The sequence below is a fragment of the Triplophysa dalaica genome, chromosome 12, assembly GCF_015846415.1.
Source record: "Triplophysa dalaica isolate WHDGS20190420 chromosome 12, ASM1584641v1, whole genome shotgun sequence".
Classification (NCBI taxonomy): domain Eukaryota; kingdom Metazoa; phylum Chordata; class Actinopteri; order Cypriniformes; family Nemacheilidae; genus Triplophysa; species Triplophysa dalaica.
This window is the reverse complement of record NC_079553.1, coordinates 2663235-2681390: the sequence shown is the minus strand read 5'-3', so window position 1 is coordinate 2681390 and position 18156 is coordinate 2663235. Positions and strand designations below refer to the sequence as shown.

At 39.4% G+C, this 18156-nt stretch overlaps 1 protein-coding gene across 1 annotated transcript in view; it reads left to right on the top strand.

Annotated features, from left to right (window-relative positions):
• The window catches only part of map7d1a (MAP7 domain containing 1a), a 32011-nt gene extending 19359 nt beyond the window's left edge, over nt 1-12652 (top strand). Inside the window, 13 exon segments of the mRNA XM_056762507.1 lie at nt 1043-1165; nt 1476-1612; nt 2871-2992; nt 3091-3329; nt 3450-3641; nt 3644-3725; nt 4908-5088; nt 7246-7350; nt 8842-8892; nt 9013-9079; nt 10552-10621; nt 10947-11170; nt 12171-12652. Coding sequence (XP_056618485.1) covers nt 1043-1165; nt 1476-1612; nt 2871-2992; nt 3091-3329; nt 3450-3641; nt 3644-3725; nt 4908-5088; nt 7246-7350; nt 8842-8892; nt 9013-9079; nt 10552-10621; nt 10947-11170; nt 12171-12181 — 1604 coding nt within the window. The 3' untranslated portion in view covers nt 12182-12652.
• Nucleotides 12653-18156: the final 5504 nt, after the last annotated feature.

Here is an 18156-nt window from a genome sequence, read left to right as displayed (position 1 = left end):
TGAGTTGTTTTAGTTACTTAAATTGTGGGAATTTACAAACAATTTGCGAAACCAGGTTTTCTTTGTCTCGGGTTCATATTGAATGTGACACTTGGCTCTCGCAAAAGGGTCGTTTACCAGTAAATTGAGGTGAACATGAGCTGGTACAAAAATGGTTTCAGAAAGTGATTGATGATGCTTTTATGCAGTGTACGGAGGCCATCAAATCTCTGTGGTAAGTAGGGCACACTATATTCATGAGTGTTGCCTAAAACAGAAGATAAGAGGGATGCAGGAAGCAGAGATGCTGCTCAGTATTGTAGATAAAAGAGTTTTTTGTGAGAATTTACTGCAGTCTTTAAAGAACAGTTCCCCCAAAAATGAAAATTCTGTCATCATTTACTCACCCTCAAGTTGCTCCAGATCTGTATAGACTTCTATGTTCTGATAAACCCTATAGAAGATATATTGAAGAATGTAGGAAAGCAAACAGTTCTGGGGCATTTTTGACTATCATTGTAATTTTCCTACTATGGTAGTCAATGGTGGCCAAGAACTGTTTGGTTACAAGCATTCTTCCAAATATATTTCTTTGAGTTCACCGGAACATATATATTTATACAGATTCGAACCAACTAGAGGATGAGTCGTGATGCTGACAGAATCCCTTTAAGATGAATCTTCAGCTACTATCTCTCGCTTTCTCTCTTCGCTTGCTCTCACTCTTTTGCTACTTCTTTTTCTCTTGTGCTCTCGCTTTCTCATTTCTCATCACTTTTCCCTCTCTCCTGCTTTCTCACTCCCTCTCTTAGTTTATGACTCCATTTTCTTTCGTTCATGTTTGCTCCCACAGCCTTATATTTCCCTCTTCTTTATCTCTTAGACAACATACGTTTAGAATGAGCTTTGTCTTAAACTACTTCAGACAAATAAAGTTCTGATTAAGTTCACGATGACGGATGAACTCCTGAAAGTTTGAAAGGTTACATTGTTGCATCTTACGGGCGAGTGATTGTTACTTGTGTTATGTTATGTGAATGCTAACGTTTCGGTCTTCTGGCAGCTCGTAGCATGCAGTTGAGTCCATGGGAGAGCAGCATCGTGGACAGACTCATGACACCCACTCTCGCCTTTCTTGCCCGCAGTCGAAGCGCTGCCAGCGTGCTGAGCAACAGCCGAAACTCCAGTGAGTCTATACTGTCATACTAGTCTTCATCTCTGTGCTTAACCTTCAAATGAAAGCAGCTTAGGAAGGGTTTTGTTGTGTGATAGCTTGCAATAATCTTGAGATTTCTTCCATTTTAGAGTCTGTTACATTTTAATAGTTAACACATGAATTGTCTGATTCCCTATTTCATAACCTGCATTTAAAGTGAGATCTATAAAGTTGGTGTCACCCCGAATACAGCGCTCTATTATCAATTTTATAACGGACTTTGAAGCTTCTGTGAATTAAGATTTGATTAATAAATGTTCTTCTCAATTGGATCTTGTAGATTCTCCATTGTGCCCACGCTCGGCGTCTGCCAGCCCTCTAACAATGTGTTCTCACCGACCACACCGCTGCTCTGAACGCTGGACGGTCACCGCCAGCACGCCCAACATCGCCCAGCGCAGACGCGACTCCACACCTGTGAGTTATTAAAAGCGTTTTCACATCCCATTTTGCTATGATAGGGGCTGAGACGATTCCTTGAGGAACTTGAGTAATTCAAAAAATAAAATAAAGAATGTTGCCTCAAAGCTTCGTTTAATCCATTTAACTTCATTACACACGGAGCACTGCGTTTCCACACGGACTGTTATTAGTAACGCACAACCTGCTAAACTCTGTACATGTTACAGGAATCTCAAGTCCCACGCATTCACCATGAGACACACGCACTTTAGTCTGTTCACACACTCGTATTTCTCATGGCTGATAAATAAGATAGCTTATTGAAATGGTGAACTGCTGTTTTACTAACTTTTAGTCTATTATGTGAGTGAAACATGTTTTCCGGCTGCATTGAGTCCATAAATGTACACATGACATCTGGCAGTTCTGCATGTTTGAATGAATGAACAGCACAGTTTACTTGCTACACGAATGATGCTCATGAATTTGTCTGCGTCTGCGCTTGATAAGGACATGAACTTCATCTCCAGAGTTGCTCCGACATTTTAACATTTTCTTGTTTGAGTGAAGAAACAGATATACAAAAAAAATGGCGTCTTCCTACAACCTGCCAAAATAAAAGTCCGGTTAACTCTGTATTTTTATGTGAACACATATATTACTATTTAATTGTAAAAAAAAGAAGCTAAAACTAAATAAGATAAACTAAATGCATCATGCATAAGGTGAAGTTAGTTGTTTACCTTAATGTGTCTTGTTTATACATTTATGTTATATTCCATTTTGAATGTAATATGGCAACGGAATGTACTAAATGGCTTTAGTTTTCACAGATATAATGTATACAATTTCAGCAATAAATATGTAAAGGTTTCTCAAAACAAAATAAATTAGTTGTTAATTTTAAGAGACCTGTCCTGTATAATTAGTATTGCTCTTTAATAAAGAAAAAGTGCTTATTTTCCAAATACACGATTAATTGATGGAAAAATGTGTAGAATACTTGATTACTAAAATAATGGATAGCTGCAGCCATAGCTATGATATAACAGAAGGTGAGAATGATGGGAAATATGCTAATGACCGATCTCTGAACTTTTTCCTTACCAACAAATTGTGTACGAAACAGACCATACCTCCAATTTATTATTTATTTAAATGTATGTGTTTTGTGGTAAAATAACTGCACAGTATAGCATCGGAAGTCTTTTTACAGAAAGCTATAATATATGAGAATGTGCTCTTTTGTTTACTTATTTTTGTTTCTCAATAGTTGAGGAAAGATAAGAAGGACAAGGACAGAGAAAATGAAAAAGAGAAAAGTTCTCTCACCAAAGAGAAGGTGCTGAAGAAAAGACTGTCCATGCCAGCTATGAAAACCAGTACAGAATCCAGGTAAACTTTGAGTTTTAGGACTTTTTTTTTTTAATGAATTGTTAATGCTTAATTTTAAAGAGTTCATTTCGTTCATCGGGTTGTTTTCATGTTTCTAGCCCGAGTCCCTTGTCCAAACTGCGAGCTGCGTCTCCTATCACACCCAAAGGTCGGGTGTTGTCCCCCAGCCCTGCTGTATCCCCCAAACCACCTTCGGCCCGAGCGATTCCCAGCACCCCTAAAGCCAGACCCAAGAGGGCCAGAACCCCCGCCCGCCTGGAGACTGGCACCGCCTCGCCTGTTGCCGTCGAGAAGGTCAAGGAGACTCGCAGGCCAACTACACCCGAAGAGACGAAGAGTGAGTGTCTCTTCGCAAACTTTGACGTTGTCTTGTTTGTTTTTCTTACTTGGTGTAGTTTTGTTCATGAGGATGAGTTTTCCTCTGTCCAGTCCTCATGTTTTTCTGTGTCATCCCCAGCCTCGTCTCCCGCCCCCTCCATCGTGGTATCATCGGTTCCAGACACGCCTCCAAGTGCACCCGTCACGTCAGTGTCCACGCCCTCTGCCCCGGAGGACACTCCTCTTGTCCCCGCCCTCCCACAGATTGCATCTCCCGCACCCTCTCCTGTCAAGACCATGGCTGGCACCAACGACCCAGAGGAGGCCACTCGATCCTGGCCGAGAAGAGACGACAGGCCCGTGAGCAGAGAGAACGAGAAGAAGAAGAACGGAGAGAACAGCAGGAGACAGAGAGGTTGGCATCAACAGAATATGAAATGTTTGGACTAGAAATATCTTTCTTCTGCAGGATATTCTCATTTTGAAGAATTTTGGCGATTTAACAACATTGTTCCACATTGACTTCCATGGTATGGACACAAAAACCACAGAGACATTTCTTAAAACATCTTCTTTGGAGTTATATACAGGTTTTGAATGACATAAGGTGAACAAACGATGACAGAATTTCCTTTTAAACAGAATTTTCCTTTCATTTTCTTGACCACTCATGTCCCTAGTGTCAAAGCTCAACTCCAGCTCAGATAACATACATATGGGGAAACTTTAAGGGTGCGTTCATACTTGTAGTTCGGCTCTTTTGGAAAAAAAATGTAGACCTGTTTCGCTTAGCGTTCAGACTAGCATTTTAACAGCGAACCTAAAGATATCGCACCTAACAGCGAAGGTATTTTTAGCAAGCCGGTAACTCGCGAAGAGCTCATGAAGTGTTTAAAGCTGTCAAAACGGCGCAAGGAATTCCTCCGTTACACAAGCACAGATCTAATAAACACTCCTTTTATATAATCACTTGATTTTCGGGTCGTATATAGTTATCACTTCCTGTTTTTGGTTCACATTTCAATCGAACTGCGCCAGAGTTGGTTTTAAACTGGACCGAGACCCATCTTTCCAGCGGTCTCGGCCCGATTGTTTGGTGCGCACCTGGGTTCGGGTGGCAGCGGTCACACTAACACTAATAAACCCCTCTAACAGAGCAACGGCACCAGAGTTCGTTTTAATCTATCCAAAAATGGCATATGTGAACGCACCCTTAAGCATGTTATTCTTCATACAACTGCGTGATGTATGAGCTGCAGAAATAGCTGTGTGTGTGTCATGGAGCTGTTGACATCTGGAGTTTGGGGACAGTTTATGAGTTAAGGGGAGGGGTTTTTGTAGAAGCGTAATGAAAGTTCCACACTGTCTATCCTTAAGTGCCGACCGTCGCTATGGATCTGGATTTTCCGGTCACGGCTAAAGATATTCACAGATTCATGCTTCTCAGCCATTGCACATTTCACAAGCATGCGTCACTTCGAAATGCTTGATTTTTAATTGCTTTTTCAAGTTAAATGTGAAATGATCAATCTTGCAAGTCCACTAACATCCTACTTCCATGGTCTTATGTGTCTATATTTATGTGTGTGTGTCACAGGATCCAGCGTGAGGAGGGGTTAGTGCAGGAGGCAGAGGAGAGGAGACGCAGGGAGGAGGAGGCGCAGCTCATGGCGGAGCAGGAGAGGTTGAGGGAAGAGGCGGAGCGCCTGCGTGAGGAGAAGGAAGCGCAGGAAAGAGCCAGATTTGAAGAGGAAGAGAACAAACGCCTTCAGAAACAGGTAAAACAGTCAGTCTATAAACATAAGCTGTAGAGCCAGAGTGATTGACAGCAAAGCTATTTATATTAACAAGATGCGTCATTGCCATTGAAATGAATGGGGAGGAACGCAATTAATATGGACGCCCTAGCAAAGCTTTGCATCTCCATGTTGAATACAACAGCTAATTCTGGGTTAGGTATGTTTTGATGCTAGTTTGACCATCTTAAACCAGCACAAACCAGCACATGACCAGCTTAAACCAGCACATGACCAGCTTAAACCAGCACATGACCAGCTTAAACCAGCACATGACCATCTTAAACCAGCACATGACCATCTTAAACCAGCACATGACCATCTTAAACCAGCACATGACCATCTTAAACCAGCACGCGACCAATTTAAACCAGCATAGGATGGGTTCGGTATGTTTTGATGCTGATTTGACCAGCACATGACCAGCTAAGGACCAGCACATGACCATCTTAAACCAGCACATGACCATCTTAAACCAGCACATGACCATCTTAAACTAGCACGCGACCAGCACATGACCAGTTTAAACCAGCACATGACCATCTTAAACCAGCACATGACCAGTTTAAACCAGCACATGACCAATTTAAACCAGCACATGACCAGTTTAAACCAGCACATGACCAGTTTAAACCAGCACATGACCAGTTTAAACCAGCACATGATCATCTTAAACCAGCACATGACCAGTTTAAACCAGCACATGACCAGTTTAAACCAGCACATGATCATCTTAAACCAGCACATGACCAGTTTAAACCAGCACATGATCATCTTAAACCAGCACATGGCCAGTTTAAACCAGCACATGACCAGTTTAAACCAGCACATGACCAATTTAAACCAGCACATGGCCAGTTTAAACCAGCACATGACCAGTTTAAACCAGCACATGACCAGTTTAAACCAGCACATGACCAGTTTAAACCAGCACATGACCAGTTTAAACCAGCACATGACCAGTTTAAACCAGCACATGATCATCTTAAACCAGCACATGACCAGTTTAAACCAGCACATGACCAGTTTAAACCAGCACATGACCAGTTTAAACCAGCACATGACCAGTTTAAACCAGCACATGACCATCTTAAACCAGCACATGACCATCTTAAACCAGCACATGACCATCTTAAACCAGCACATGACCATCTTAATCCAGCAAATGACCAATTTAAACCAGCATATGCTTGGTTAGGTATGTTTTGATGCTGATTTGATCAGCTTAAACCAGCTAAGAAAGACCAGCTTAAACCAGTATAAACCAGCATCAAAACATACCTAAACTGACATGCTGTTTTTTTCAACAGGGGTATTATCATAGGAAACAAACGTTATGGTACAGTTTACGTCATTTTTAATCGTTGTTTAAATTTAAATATGTAGATAAATAGGGATTTTAGAATTTCACGTTTTTTTTTAATTACGTAATAACTGCCCGGAGGCGTGTCGCAAACATGGCGAGTGGAACGACTTCCCGAAACAGACTTTGTTGACAATCATATTCATTTAGATTATATCAAGATTATATTATTATTTTATTGAACTTTATTCATCACAGTTTTTATAGAAAAACAAAACCAATCACAATTTTGTACATTTCTTATTTGTAGGTTTTAAAGCAATTGCACAGTCATTGTAAAACACAATATTACATGTAAATAAGCACTTATCTGTGACAAGTAGGACTTTTTTTAGCCTTTACCACCACCTTGTGTTCAAAAGTGTAATTAAGTATTAGATATTATTTGATAAGATTCTTCGTTCCCTTCTTGGGTGCCATTTTTACTGTCACCGGCATTGAACCATAAGCTCCTTGTGTAAAAGGGATTCGTTACCTGCAAAGAAAAATTTGGCATCTTGTGATTTGACAACTGCATTCAGTTACAATCTATGTGAAAAGAGTTGTCTACATTCCTTTTTTGTTTTCCAAATGGGAAGGAATGTGGGCCATAGGATTGAAGCATTACTAAATCACAGCCACAATTTCAGTTTTGGGTGAACTATCCCTTTTAACATGAACTAAATGAACGACTAAATGAATAGAATGGTTCTACCTTACAGTAGCAGGTGTCAACTGTGAAGAAAGTAGATTTATTCTATCCCGGCTATTCAGTGTCAATCTGTTTGTGTCTGTAGAAGGAGGAGGCTGAAGCAAAGACCCGTGAGGAGGCAGAGCGACAGCGTCTGGAGAGAGAGAAACACTTCCAGAAGGAAGAGCAAGAGAGACTGGAGAGAAAGAAGGTAAGATAGATCCTCGGTTAAGTTCATAGTCTGTATATAATGACTGTAAAGGCACACCTGTCACCTCACGTTCTGAACTGATGTGCTAAGTTGCTTAGCAGGAACAATTGTTAATAAAACGGTTACTTTTATACACCCAGAGCTGTGTGTTCAGAGACGTCATGAAGAGGAAAAGCTCATGAAACTATCATAGGTCTTGCGACACTTTGACTCGACGCTTTCTCAGTCTGTGAACCTGTACACTGAAGGATGATGGCCTGACAGTGTCATTAATCCTCTAGGACAGCACGTCCCTCTTCATGTTTATCTTCTTTATGACTTCAGGACCACACATTTTTTGAGGAAGACACAATGTCCTATTTAGCCCAGAGCTGTGCTTTTACATTATGTTGTATTATTCAGATATCTCGAAGCTACCATGTTATGTTTATAACACCAAAACGGATGAAACAGAGGGACAGAGAGGGAGATTTAGATCGACTGTATTTATAAACAGAGCTACATACGGAGAACTTGACTTTTTTAAATTCACAGTAATGTAAAATAGTCGATTAAAGAATATTTAACCTATAGGTGAACATTTGGGGGAAATATCCCATTTTTTTAGTTTCTGTATTACAGCTGAGCTTTAGAACTGCAGTTTAAAAATGCTTCTGAGCAAACAGAACAACACTCACGGCACTTAGCATGTGCATAGGAGCACATCATAATGTAATTCAACATATTTACTTTACATCACTATGGTTATTTGGCTGGTAGACCTTATTTTCTTTGTTCCTTTCTGGATTTAGGTCCACATAAATTTAAGTGCTATTTTTTAAGTGCTTTTTTATTATATGTACTATTTTTTTATAATTTTACTAGCACATTTACTTCAGTTTACCAAAGTAAGTAAATATACTCCGTGGCCGAATTATTAAAAACAATGTTATAACTTGTTCTCAAATAAAGGACTTTTATTTTGATGGGTTGCCGCAAAGGGGTGTTTGACGGAAGCTTCCTCGTTGTGTAACGCGGACGCTGAAAACTCCACAAGTGCAACCATAACACTCTTTCACTCTTGAACACGCAAAACAAGCAGATTACAAATACATCGCGGAAATCATATGGCCCTAGATATCACACATACGTCCAGAAAACTTCGGCCATTTGGACATCATTCATGGATTGAAAATGACTAATTCGCCATTTAACACACGAATACACAGAGATAAAACAACATGTCGATAACAGTATCGTTTGTCACGAAGCTTATCGATACTCTGGTATCGACCCAATTATGTACCGCTCCAAAAAAGTACCGGTTCTCGGTACCCATCCCTAGGCCTGAGTGATTTATTTAGTAATCATGTGTCACTCGACTCAATTGTATGTTCTATAAACTTCATAAACTTCAGTGTGAGGTCTTATTGCAACAGCACATTTTCTCTCTGTGAAGCATTTAGTATAAACGCTTTTGTCCTGATCTTCTTTGTGTTTCTGTGTCACTAGCGTCTGGAGGAGATTATGAAAAGAACACGCAAAACAGATGCTGGAGACAAGGTACAGAACACTTCTCATTTCAAACCGCCTCACTGCAGCAGTAGCACACTTGTTATTTCCCTTTGCGGTTCAAGAGCTCAGAGTCCAACTTTGACATTTTCTTTCCCTTCCTTCATGCAGAAAGACATAAAATCTCCATCTCAAGTCAACGGGAAAGATTCCACAACGGACTCACAGATGAATAAAGGTATTGATCAACAATGGAGAGTTGAACAAATAGATCTACTAGAATATTTACTATCATGTTTTTTAACCCTGTATGAGTTTTGCCTAAATTTTCATAGCTTTGCTTAAAGTCCACGTGAACTGGAATTGCTGATCGTTTTTACTTTTGTATTTTTGACGCGAGTGAAATGGAATTTTGAATGCCGAAAATGTTGCAGTGGCTTTCGTCTTTCTCTGCGATTTGATTGGATGTATAAAACAGCCATTGCATTTTGAAATGGAAATGGCAGCAGTCTGACAGTTGAAGGGGAGGAGTTAACGGATGCTCCGCCCAAGCCGTCTTACACGCGTCATCTAAGATAGATAGTCATTACATGACGGAAGTTTTTCAGGTTTTCCCTGCTTTGGATAAAAGCGTCTGCTAAACGACTAAATTTAACTAAAGAATATGAGGGCTCATGATTTTTAAAAAGAGAATGACCCACATTGATAAAATATTTACAATAAACGCAGCAGTATTTCATGTAATTTTCAGTTTCCCTGGTACTTAACATTTTTCCGCGTGAGGAGGAAATGCATAAATACAAATTTATGATCCGGTTGAACGTGCAGTTTCTGCCAATCTCATATTAATCTTGAGTACTTTAAAGTATTATTGCATACTTTGTATGTTTGAAGACAGGGGGTGTAACTCTAAGGTACTCAAGATTAATATGAGACTGGCAGAAACCACGTGTGTTAGAGCCGCTTTAAGTATGAGAAGCCAGCACGTTAAACATTGCAAAGAAGTAGGAATGCATGAAACCGCGTTAAATCACCCCTTTAAACAACTTTTTCACCTCTGAAAGGACCTTTAGACAGTGATGTTATATGGAATACTTCCTCAGAGCTTTGAGTTGTATTTGTTTTATTCAGATGGAGAGGGAATAGCGTGCAAACTTCTGCCACCCCACAATGCTTTATACACACTGCTGCCTTGTTTGCAGGCCTTACATCATAAATCTGTCTAATGAAAGCAAGATCTCTCAATATCTTCTCTGAGGATAAGCAATGGCTGCATGGTGATTTCATCACAGTGCATTAATGACCTACATTGATAGGAATGAAACAAAAATGATAATTTCACCTAAACACATACATATAAATAGTACATTTTGAAAAAATATTCTTGCTGTGGCTGTAGATGCAAAGAGCTGGTAGTAAATACTGTATACTCAATCTATCAAAGACGTTTGAATACATATACAAACAGAGTTCAAGGTTGTACATTTTTATTCTCTTCTACTAAACTTGGGTGTAGATTGAAGACTTTTAGGAAATTAGCATTACACATTTAGATCTGTCATTAAATACCTACACGCTCTCAAAAGGCGCATAGATGCTCAAACATTTATCTGGTTCTACAACCAGAAATCTGGCAACATTAAATATCACCTATACAAATATCTGGCAACATTAAAGAACATTAAATAATCATTTTTCTCCGTCTCGTAGCTTCCGAGGACTACCAGCCAAGCGCAGCCTTAAAACAAGATGGCCAACATCAAAGTACCATCAAGGAAAGGTAAGTCGTGTTTCTGAATGCTGATTTATGTAATTTAAGTCAAACCTAAAATAAAGAGACTAAACACAAATTTACATTGAACTTGAATCTATCGAAGTAGAATATATAATCCAAGTATAAAGATGAACACTTTAAATGTTCAAATTTGAATAACAGAACCATAAAAAGATGGCCTCACCGCTTACAACCACTAAAAGCGGTGGTTTTGGGTCATTCTCTCTGGATTTTAAACTGAACAAAGCATTATTTTGGCTGTCTGCATCCATCAGTCACTATCTTACACAGACTTAAACCATCTATGTCAATGCTGTTTTCTGTCTTTTAGTCTGTCAGTTCTTGTCGTCAATGGAGTACAGCCTATCAAACACGAGAATGGTTTGTCAGCCAAAGGGAATACCGATCACTTTGAAGACATCCTCCAACTGACCAATCACACCAATGGGCGGGAGAAGTCAGAAGCGGACATATCCGATGAGCCAATCATGGCTTTTGACAGCGGAGAATCCTTCCTTAAGAAAACAGGTCCAATTAAACCTCAGCATGTGGCAGGTAATATCTCAACTGGAGTTGTCAGACAATGCGTTTCTTTGGCAGGTTTCATTTTTTTCGGTTCTCTTTCCTTAGGTGATAAATGAAATGTTTATTGCTTTGCTTAAAAGCTGCGTGTAGTGGATTGAAAGTATATGTTTGCGCAGGACATGTGTTTCCACGAAATCCGATTTATGACCTTGTGACGCTGTACAAATTGAAAAAGCATGTTTTCTCATGTCATCAAACATCATTTTTTTCACGTTTAAATGTGCCGTCTGGGAAACTTGCACTGTGTGGGACCAGAGATTATCTCTCGCCGTTACTTTTGGCGCTGGAGAGACGTTGGCCTTGTATTTCCAACTCTCATTGGCGCCTTGAAGTTAAGTGCCGTCTCAGGTGTGGGCCTCAGAGTAGGCGTACGTATAATTCCTAGAAGAGCCTGAAGGGCGACAGACCGGGTAACGGGGCGAAGAGGCTAGCAGGTTTTGGCGCTGTGCTAGATTCCACAAATGGTGTCGAGGACACGTGATCCAGCTCCGCTTGCACCCAAGGTTGGAAACAGGAATCCTGGCTTAGCTTCCCCTTCCATTGGCCTGGTCAGCATAACTTGTCCCTGCTTTCCTCAGCACGTACGACCACCTGCCAGCCTGCAGACAGCCCTTCAGCTGTAAGCTATCTGCAAAGAAAACACAAGAAGGTTCAGCCCAGGGCATGCCAGCTCTCGTAAAGCGAGGTGTACATTTTTATGCGGAGGTGATATCTAGCATCTTTGGTATCGGGAGCTTGATCTAGTGTCGTGTTAAGTATAGAATTAGCAGTGACAGTTTCTTGTGCAGATAAATACGTTAATATCCTTGGCACAAAACGAAGTCTTCCATAGGTGTCCTACAGCTTGCAGGCCACGCAAGCCTAAGGTGGTTAAGAAAGCAAATCTAGTTATTCAGTTAGACTTCACACGTTAAATGCATTAAACACGTATCCATTTCTAACTCCCTCGTTCTTGTTTTGTGTCCCCCAGAGGTCCTCTGAGGTCATGAGTCATTGGACGAAGCCTTACATCTGCATCGTCTGAGAAGCCAGATTGAAAAAGTACAGCATGAGCACACCCGCGCCAAACCCGAAAACTGACTTCTGTTTAGATTGCACAAAGCAACCTCGCTATCAAAGCCTTATGGCGAACGCTGGAAGATTACAAGCTACACAACAATCAAGCTAAGCTAAACAAGATCCATTGATATGCAGTGGCATCACCGGTCAATAGGACTCACACTAGTGGCAGACCAGTTCAGGCCTCTTTCTGATCACCACACCGCGGTGGTGATAATCTTTGTCATAATTCATGCTGTTATGGGTTAAACACAGACGTGCTTTGGATGTTTTGTTCTTTATTGTTTAGCTATTTAACGTGAAGACACTTGTAACTACTGGATACAGTTGTATGTGAATAGTGTAAATTGATGTGAGGGGGAACGATCTGTGAATAAAACAGATTGAAAGAGAGAGCCGTGTGTGATGTTTTGGATGTTTATATGATGTCACATTGTCAAATAACCTTTTTTAATGCCGTAACATTCCACTGAATGAACACAATTCATTTGTTTACTACTGACATGTGTATTTGGTATGAGATGATGCAAACAGACTGTTGAGCGAACGCTAATCTTGAAAGGTTTTATGCAAAAATTTTGGCCAAAATGCAAACAATAGGTTTTTAAATATAAACACAATGCATAGAACAAATAAAAGCTTTCAGGTAATAAAGCATACGTTGAATAGTTTTGCCAATTATTAATATTTGAAGAGTTCATTTGCACAAACAGATATCTTTTTTTTTACTTTTTCTATTGTGTTAGTTAGTTTTATTTTTTACTCAATCTTGTATTTCTTAATCAAAACAACCCAACTGCAGTTTGATTGATGTTTCTTGGAATGCACAGAAAAAAACAGGATTTTTACAATGGTTTAAAAGTGAGTTATCTGTTTTTGCAAATTAACTCTTTATTTGTTGATCCTCTTTTGTCGTAATATTTTGTAGCCGTTCTCCTGGACTTTGACTTGGGAAGCTTGAAAGATGTGTTGTGTGTCGTTTTTTTGCCTCCTTAAATTATTTCCAAAGCTGCGCTTCAGTTTGCAGTCCAAGTATACGACTATGTAACAAATACGTTTGTAAAACACTTTCATAATATATTTATATGTAAAGCAAAGACATCCATCTTGTTTTATTTGAACATCAATTTTGGCCCTGATGATATATCATAGAAGTCTTCACTTAAAGTTATACGGGATTCATACAAAATATGCTGTAATTATGTGTGATATAAATATTTTGTTGCGTGTCAATGGCTTAATAACACTGTCTGAGATTAAACATGACATTTATGTTCTGTAAGTAATACCTATACATTTAGTGTTCATTGATTTATTATAAAACACAGTTTTTTTACTCATGATGGCCAGCAGAAAATCCTCCATTCATTTTTGTGCTGAAAATGAAAATGTTGTCATCATTTACTCACCCTCTTGTCATTATAAAGCTGTATGACTTTCTTTCTTCCGCAGAACCCAAAAGATGATGTTTCCATCCCTTCCATTGTATGGAAGCAAAACCAATGCGAGTAAATGGCCGCCGGTTTCCAACATTCTTCAAAATATCTTCTTTTGTGTTCTGCAGAAGTAAGTCATACAGGTTTAAAATGACAAGAGGATGAGTAAATGATTCATTTTTGGGTTAACTGATTTCTGTTGCACTTTTTTATTTGCAGTCTAAATATCAATATGATATTTAAATCATATCTGTGATATATCAGAAACGTGTAACCCTTTGGGAAAACTAACCAGATCCAAGATGTCTTGTATATCCTCACTGATGCTTTTCCAGGAGGCCAGCGGGCCATCAGTTACATGCTTATACCGGAATCCCTGCCAAGCTTACATCCCTGTGACCTTTGTGCATATGCTAAAGTGCTTTTGCCATCTGTATATCATGACATCCAAAACCACAAGATTTATGCCCTCTCCCTCCCTCCACCCCCTAAATATGCTGAACTGATCAGATGGAGCAAATGTTTAATAACGCCATGGTTACCTTCTCTGTAACAAGGTTCTTGTGTTGGCATGAACATCTTGTTGGCGCTCCTGCAGGGTTTCCACAGCTAAATCCCTATGAGCGAAATTCTTAGTTGCATTTCCTTACCTCGTGCAAAACAATTTCCATCGAATAGTCTTTTCATTGCTTCTGATTTACAGATTGTGGTCTGTAACTGATACTCGGGAATTTGTATTCAGAGTCAACCTCCATGTGGTGACCGAGATTGAAGTGTTTTGATGTCAATTTGCGGGACATCTGTCATATTTATACACAGCAGAGGGCAGCAAATCAACACGGATGTACTGACTCACGATCAAGTTTCTGTCACCTCAAGACATTTGCGATCCCTGCCAACATTTATTTTTCTTTGCCGCGACCGTTTCAGAGAAGAATCCGAAGCATGGAATTGGCTATATTTTCCGGCCCAGCATTCCCTGTAACTTTATATGGACCCACAAACGACTGGTTTGTTTCAGAGTTGTGTTGTTGCCGTGGGGATTGCTCCAACTGCGGTTGCCGCTTGTGTTCTCCTGCAGAATAAGAGGGCCTATTTTTGGGACAATGTCAGTGGCTGGTGAGTTATATGGCGGAGGCCACGGTGAGGAATTGATGTGCCAAAGATGAAGGACAATGAAAGGTACACAACTGGGATAGAATGATGTGTCAATCTAACCCATGAGATGAATGTTGATGCGAACGGGTCCTGCAGCTGAAACATCCAGTTGGTCTTAAGGAAGATCGCCAACTTGAGCGCTGTTGACCATATAAAGTTTGTCTTTAACTGAGATTTCCTTTATTTTAATGTTGTAGATGTTTTATTTGTTTCTCGAGTAAAAGTGATCCAACACACCTGTTGTTAAAGTCATTAGCCCTAAGAATTCTTGCCCATCAAACATCTCATAACATTTACTCATGTGACGGATACTTGTCCCTGACCTACTGGGCATTCCATGTTATTCATTACACGTTTAATCCAGTGCTTCCCAATCCATGGCGTATAGGCTAAATCAATTTTTGACAATCTTTTTATGGTACCGTAAACCAAAATGTTGAAAAAACACATTCAAAGTGTTCATCTTTATACTTCGATTATATAATATACTGTATACTTTGATTATATATTATACTTTATACCTCGGTTGATTCAAGTTAAATGTAAATGTACACTAAGGTAAAAAAAATGGTGCGCTTCGCTAATTGTACTTAAAATGCTCTATTTTAACATGTTTAATTTTGTACTTAATATAGCTACTTGAATGCACAGTACTTAAATGTATACTACTTTCAAATATACTTTAGTACATCATGTTGTAGAAACGGCACAGTTAGATTTACTTCATTTTTTCCTTCATTTTTTTTTATATTAAAGTGCACAATTATTATGTGGGAACAAAGCACTGACTACATTTAAGTGTATTTAAGAGAAGTTGTTTCACCTGGGTATGGATGAATTTTAAGGCAAAAAGATTTGTGAACTATTAAATATCTTTTTTAATACATTGTGCAAATACTATGCCGTCCAATGGATTACAGAAATTTGTTACCTTGACCAGAAAGATTTTACCAGAATGCATTTTGTGGAAGCCCACATAGAAAAAATACATTAGTGTCCTGTAGTAGTAGTAGTATACTAAATTGATATATTTTAGTATATTTAAATATTAACTCTAGTGAAGAGTAGAAAAAAATCCTAGACATTTTAATTTAGGCCTACTATAGTTAATACTTTTTTGCACATAATTCACACAAAACCCTAACAAACTGGTAGTCAATATTGATTATTTATAGAGACTTTTTGTGTATATTGTGAATATTTATATGTACCTGTAACAACCAAAAAACAAAATAGGGGCCTTGAACGTTTTGCTAGGTTTGGTCTTTGAGGACTTACCCCTCTGAAGTTTGGGAAGTTATATTCGCTTGAAATCAAACCCGTTACACTGGTGTTGCTAGTGCTACAGTCGTACAGGAATACACAGAAACATAATAAATGGTACTGAAAGACAAACATGTCATCTACACCACTGCTTTCCATAAAGTGTGAGTGTCATCGAGCGGTCAGGCTGTGTGGTGATAGAACAGCCGTTTTCTACACGGCAATTTTCTAATCTACTCCATCAAAGGGGTTCAAAGAAACTTCTGTCCCCAGCTCCTCTCTCTCACTTACTCTCCGCTCTTATCTCCCAGGCAACAAGTCCCCTTCCCACAGCTGTTATCGCACGATGGCATATTGACGTGAGGGTGCAGAATGGCTGCTGCTCAAAATAAGCCCATTGGAAATTGTCATTGGCTTTTGAGTCCTGGATCCTTTCCAGGCAGGCCTGTTTTGTAATTCTCTTAGTGCACCATCTTTATGGAAAATTGCATTGAGCTTTGCACATTCTGCCATTCTTACTACATTTCAAATCATTTTGTTAGGTGTTTTGGGAAAAATATCCTACATAGTAGGAGGTCAAAGTAAAGGGGGTGAAAAGTGTTGTGGTCGCCAAGGACAGATGGAGATGAATGGACAACAGCTGGACAAACTTTGGTCTTGTTGTCTTCATGCGTTTGGGCGTTGGCAAGCTTTGTGATCAGGCATCTTCGATGGCTTTCCCTTTGGGATCCAAATTGGTTAGACCTTTGAGGGTCCGTGTTCTTACTCTGATGAGTCATTGTACCCTCTTGTGATTGGAAGGAATATTGAATGATGACTGAGTTTTGTTAGCCAATAAATGCAATGTAGTTTTGGGATTATTTCATCCAGATGGCAATTTGGTGTTGAAAAATGAATTGAAATGCTGACAGAGAAAGAGTTCACATTTCCCTTTTGTAGTTTTTATTTTTGCCGATGGAAAACTCTTAGTAGTGATGCTAGGGCGGTGTGGGTCCTTGCCATGCTGTTCAGAATGGCTGTTAGCCGATTGATATCGAGTTACCAAAACTTCTGGGTTGTTGATAGCTGTTTGCCTATGGACAGATCGTAAAACGTTTTTGCTTACTTATAAATAAAACCGTTTTTAAATTTTACTGTTTATTCTAAAATATATCGATTAAGATGTTACTGGCGATGTACAGTAAAATTGAATCTATATTCTATTTTATATTCCAATAATGGATTTTATTTTCCTTGCTAGCTAGAGGGTTTAATGTCACAACAGAGAACAACAGCTGCCCTCCTATTTTATCATCTCTATTGAGAGCATTTCACACCACTGGTGTCTTAAAGCCAGAGATTCATGGTCAGCTGAAAACCGTCATGTGAGGCATTGGATTGTTATTACTAACTGGACTAGATGAACTATAAACCAGTCCCATCAACCTCTTGCACCACTGTTTAGCTTTGGTACACGGTCCAAAAATTGACCCAAGCACTGAGGATACCCTTAGAAAGTAAATCTTTGCACTTCAAGAGTGTATATTAGTAGGCCTACATCAACAGTCGCCTCGTCCTGATCTTGCGACCGTTTTTGACTGAAATGTGAATGAAACTTATTCGTGCAACAAATCCTTTTATTAAAGAGAATGATTTTGTCATGTTAGGTACATCATTAAAATTCAGTTTTTTGGGATCAGTCGGAGCTCTTGTGTGTCACACTGGAGAACAGACACTTAGGACCTGTAGACAGTTTGTGGAAAGGTCTGGGGTGTCAGTGAGTATCACCTACCAAACTACTCCACAACACACAGCAGGAGCTCTGGGTTCTTTTCTTATGAAAGTCGTTCATGCAATTCCAGTGTTTGCTATGATATCCTGTTAAAGAGACTGTCAATGTTACTAACCTTGTTTCGTGCTTTTCCGAAAAAAAATCAGCTGTGACCTAATAAATCGAAGCAGCTGTCTGATCAATCTGGATCCTTCAATCTTTCAAACTGCATTCCCTAACCGTAGCTCTTCTAAATCAAGATGTCATATAAAAAATATTTAGGGTCAGAG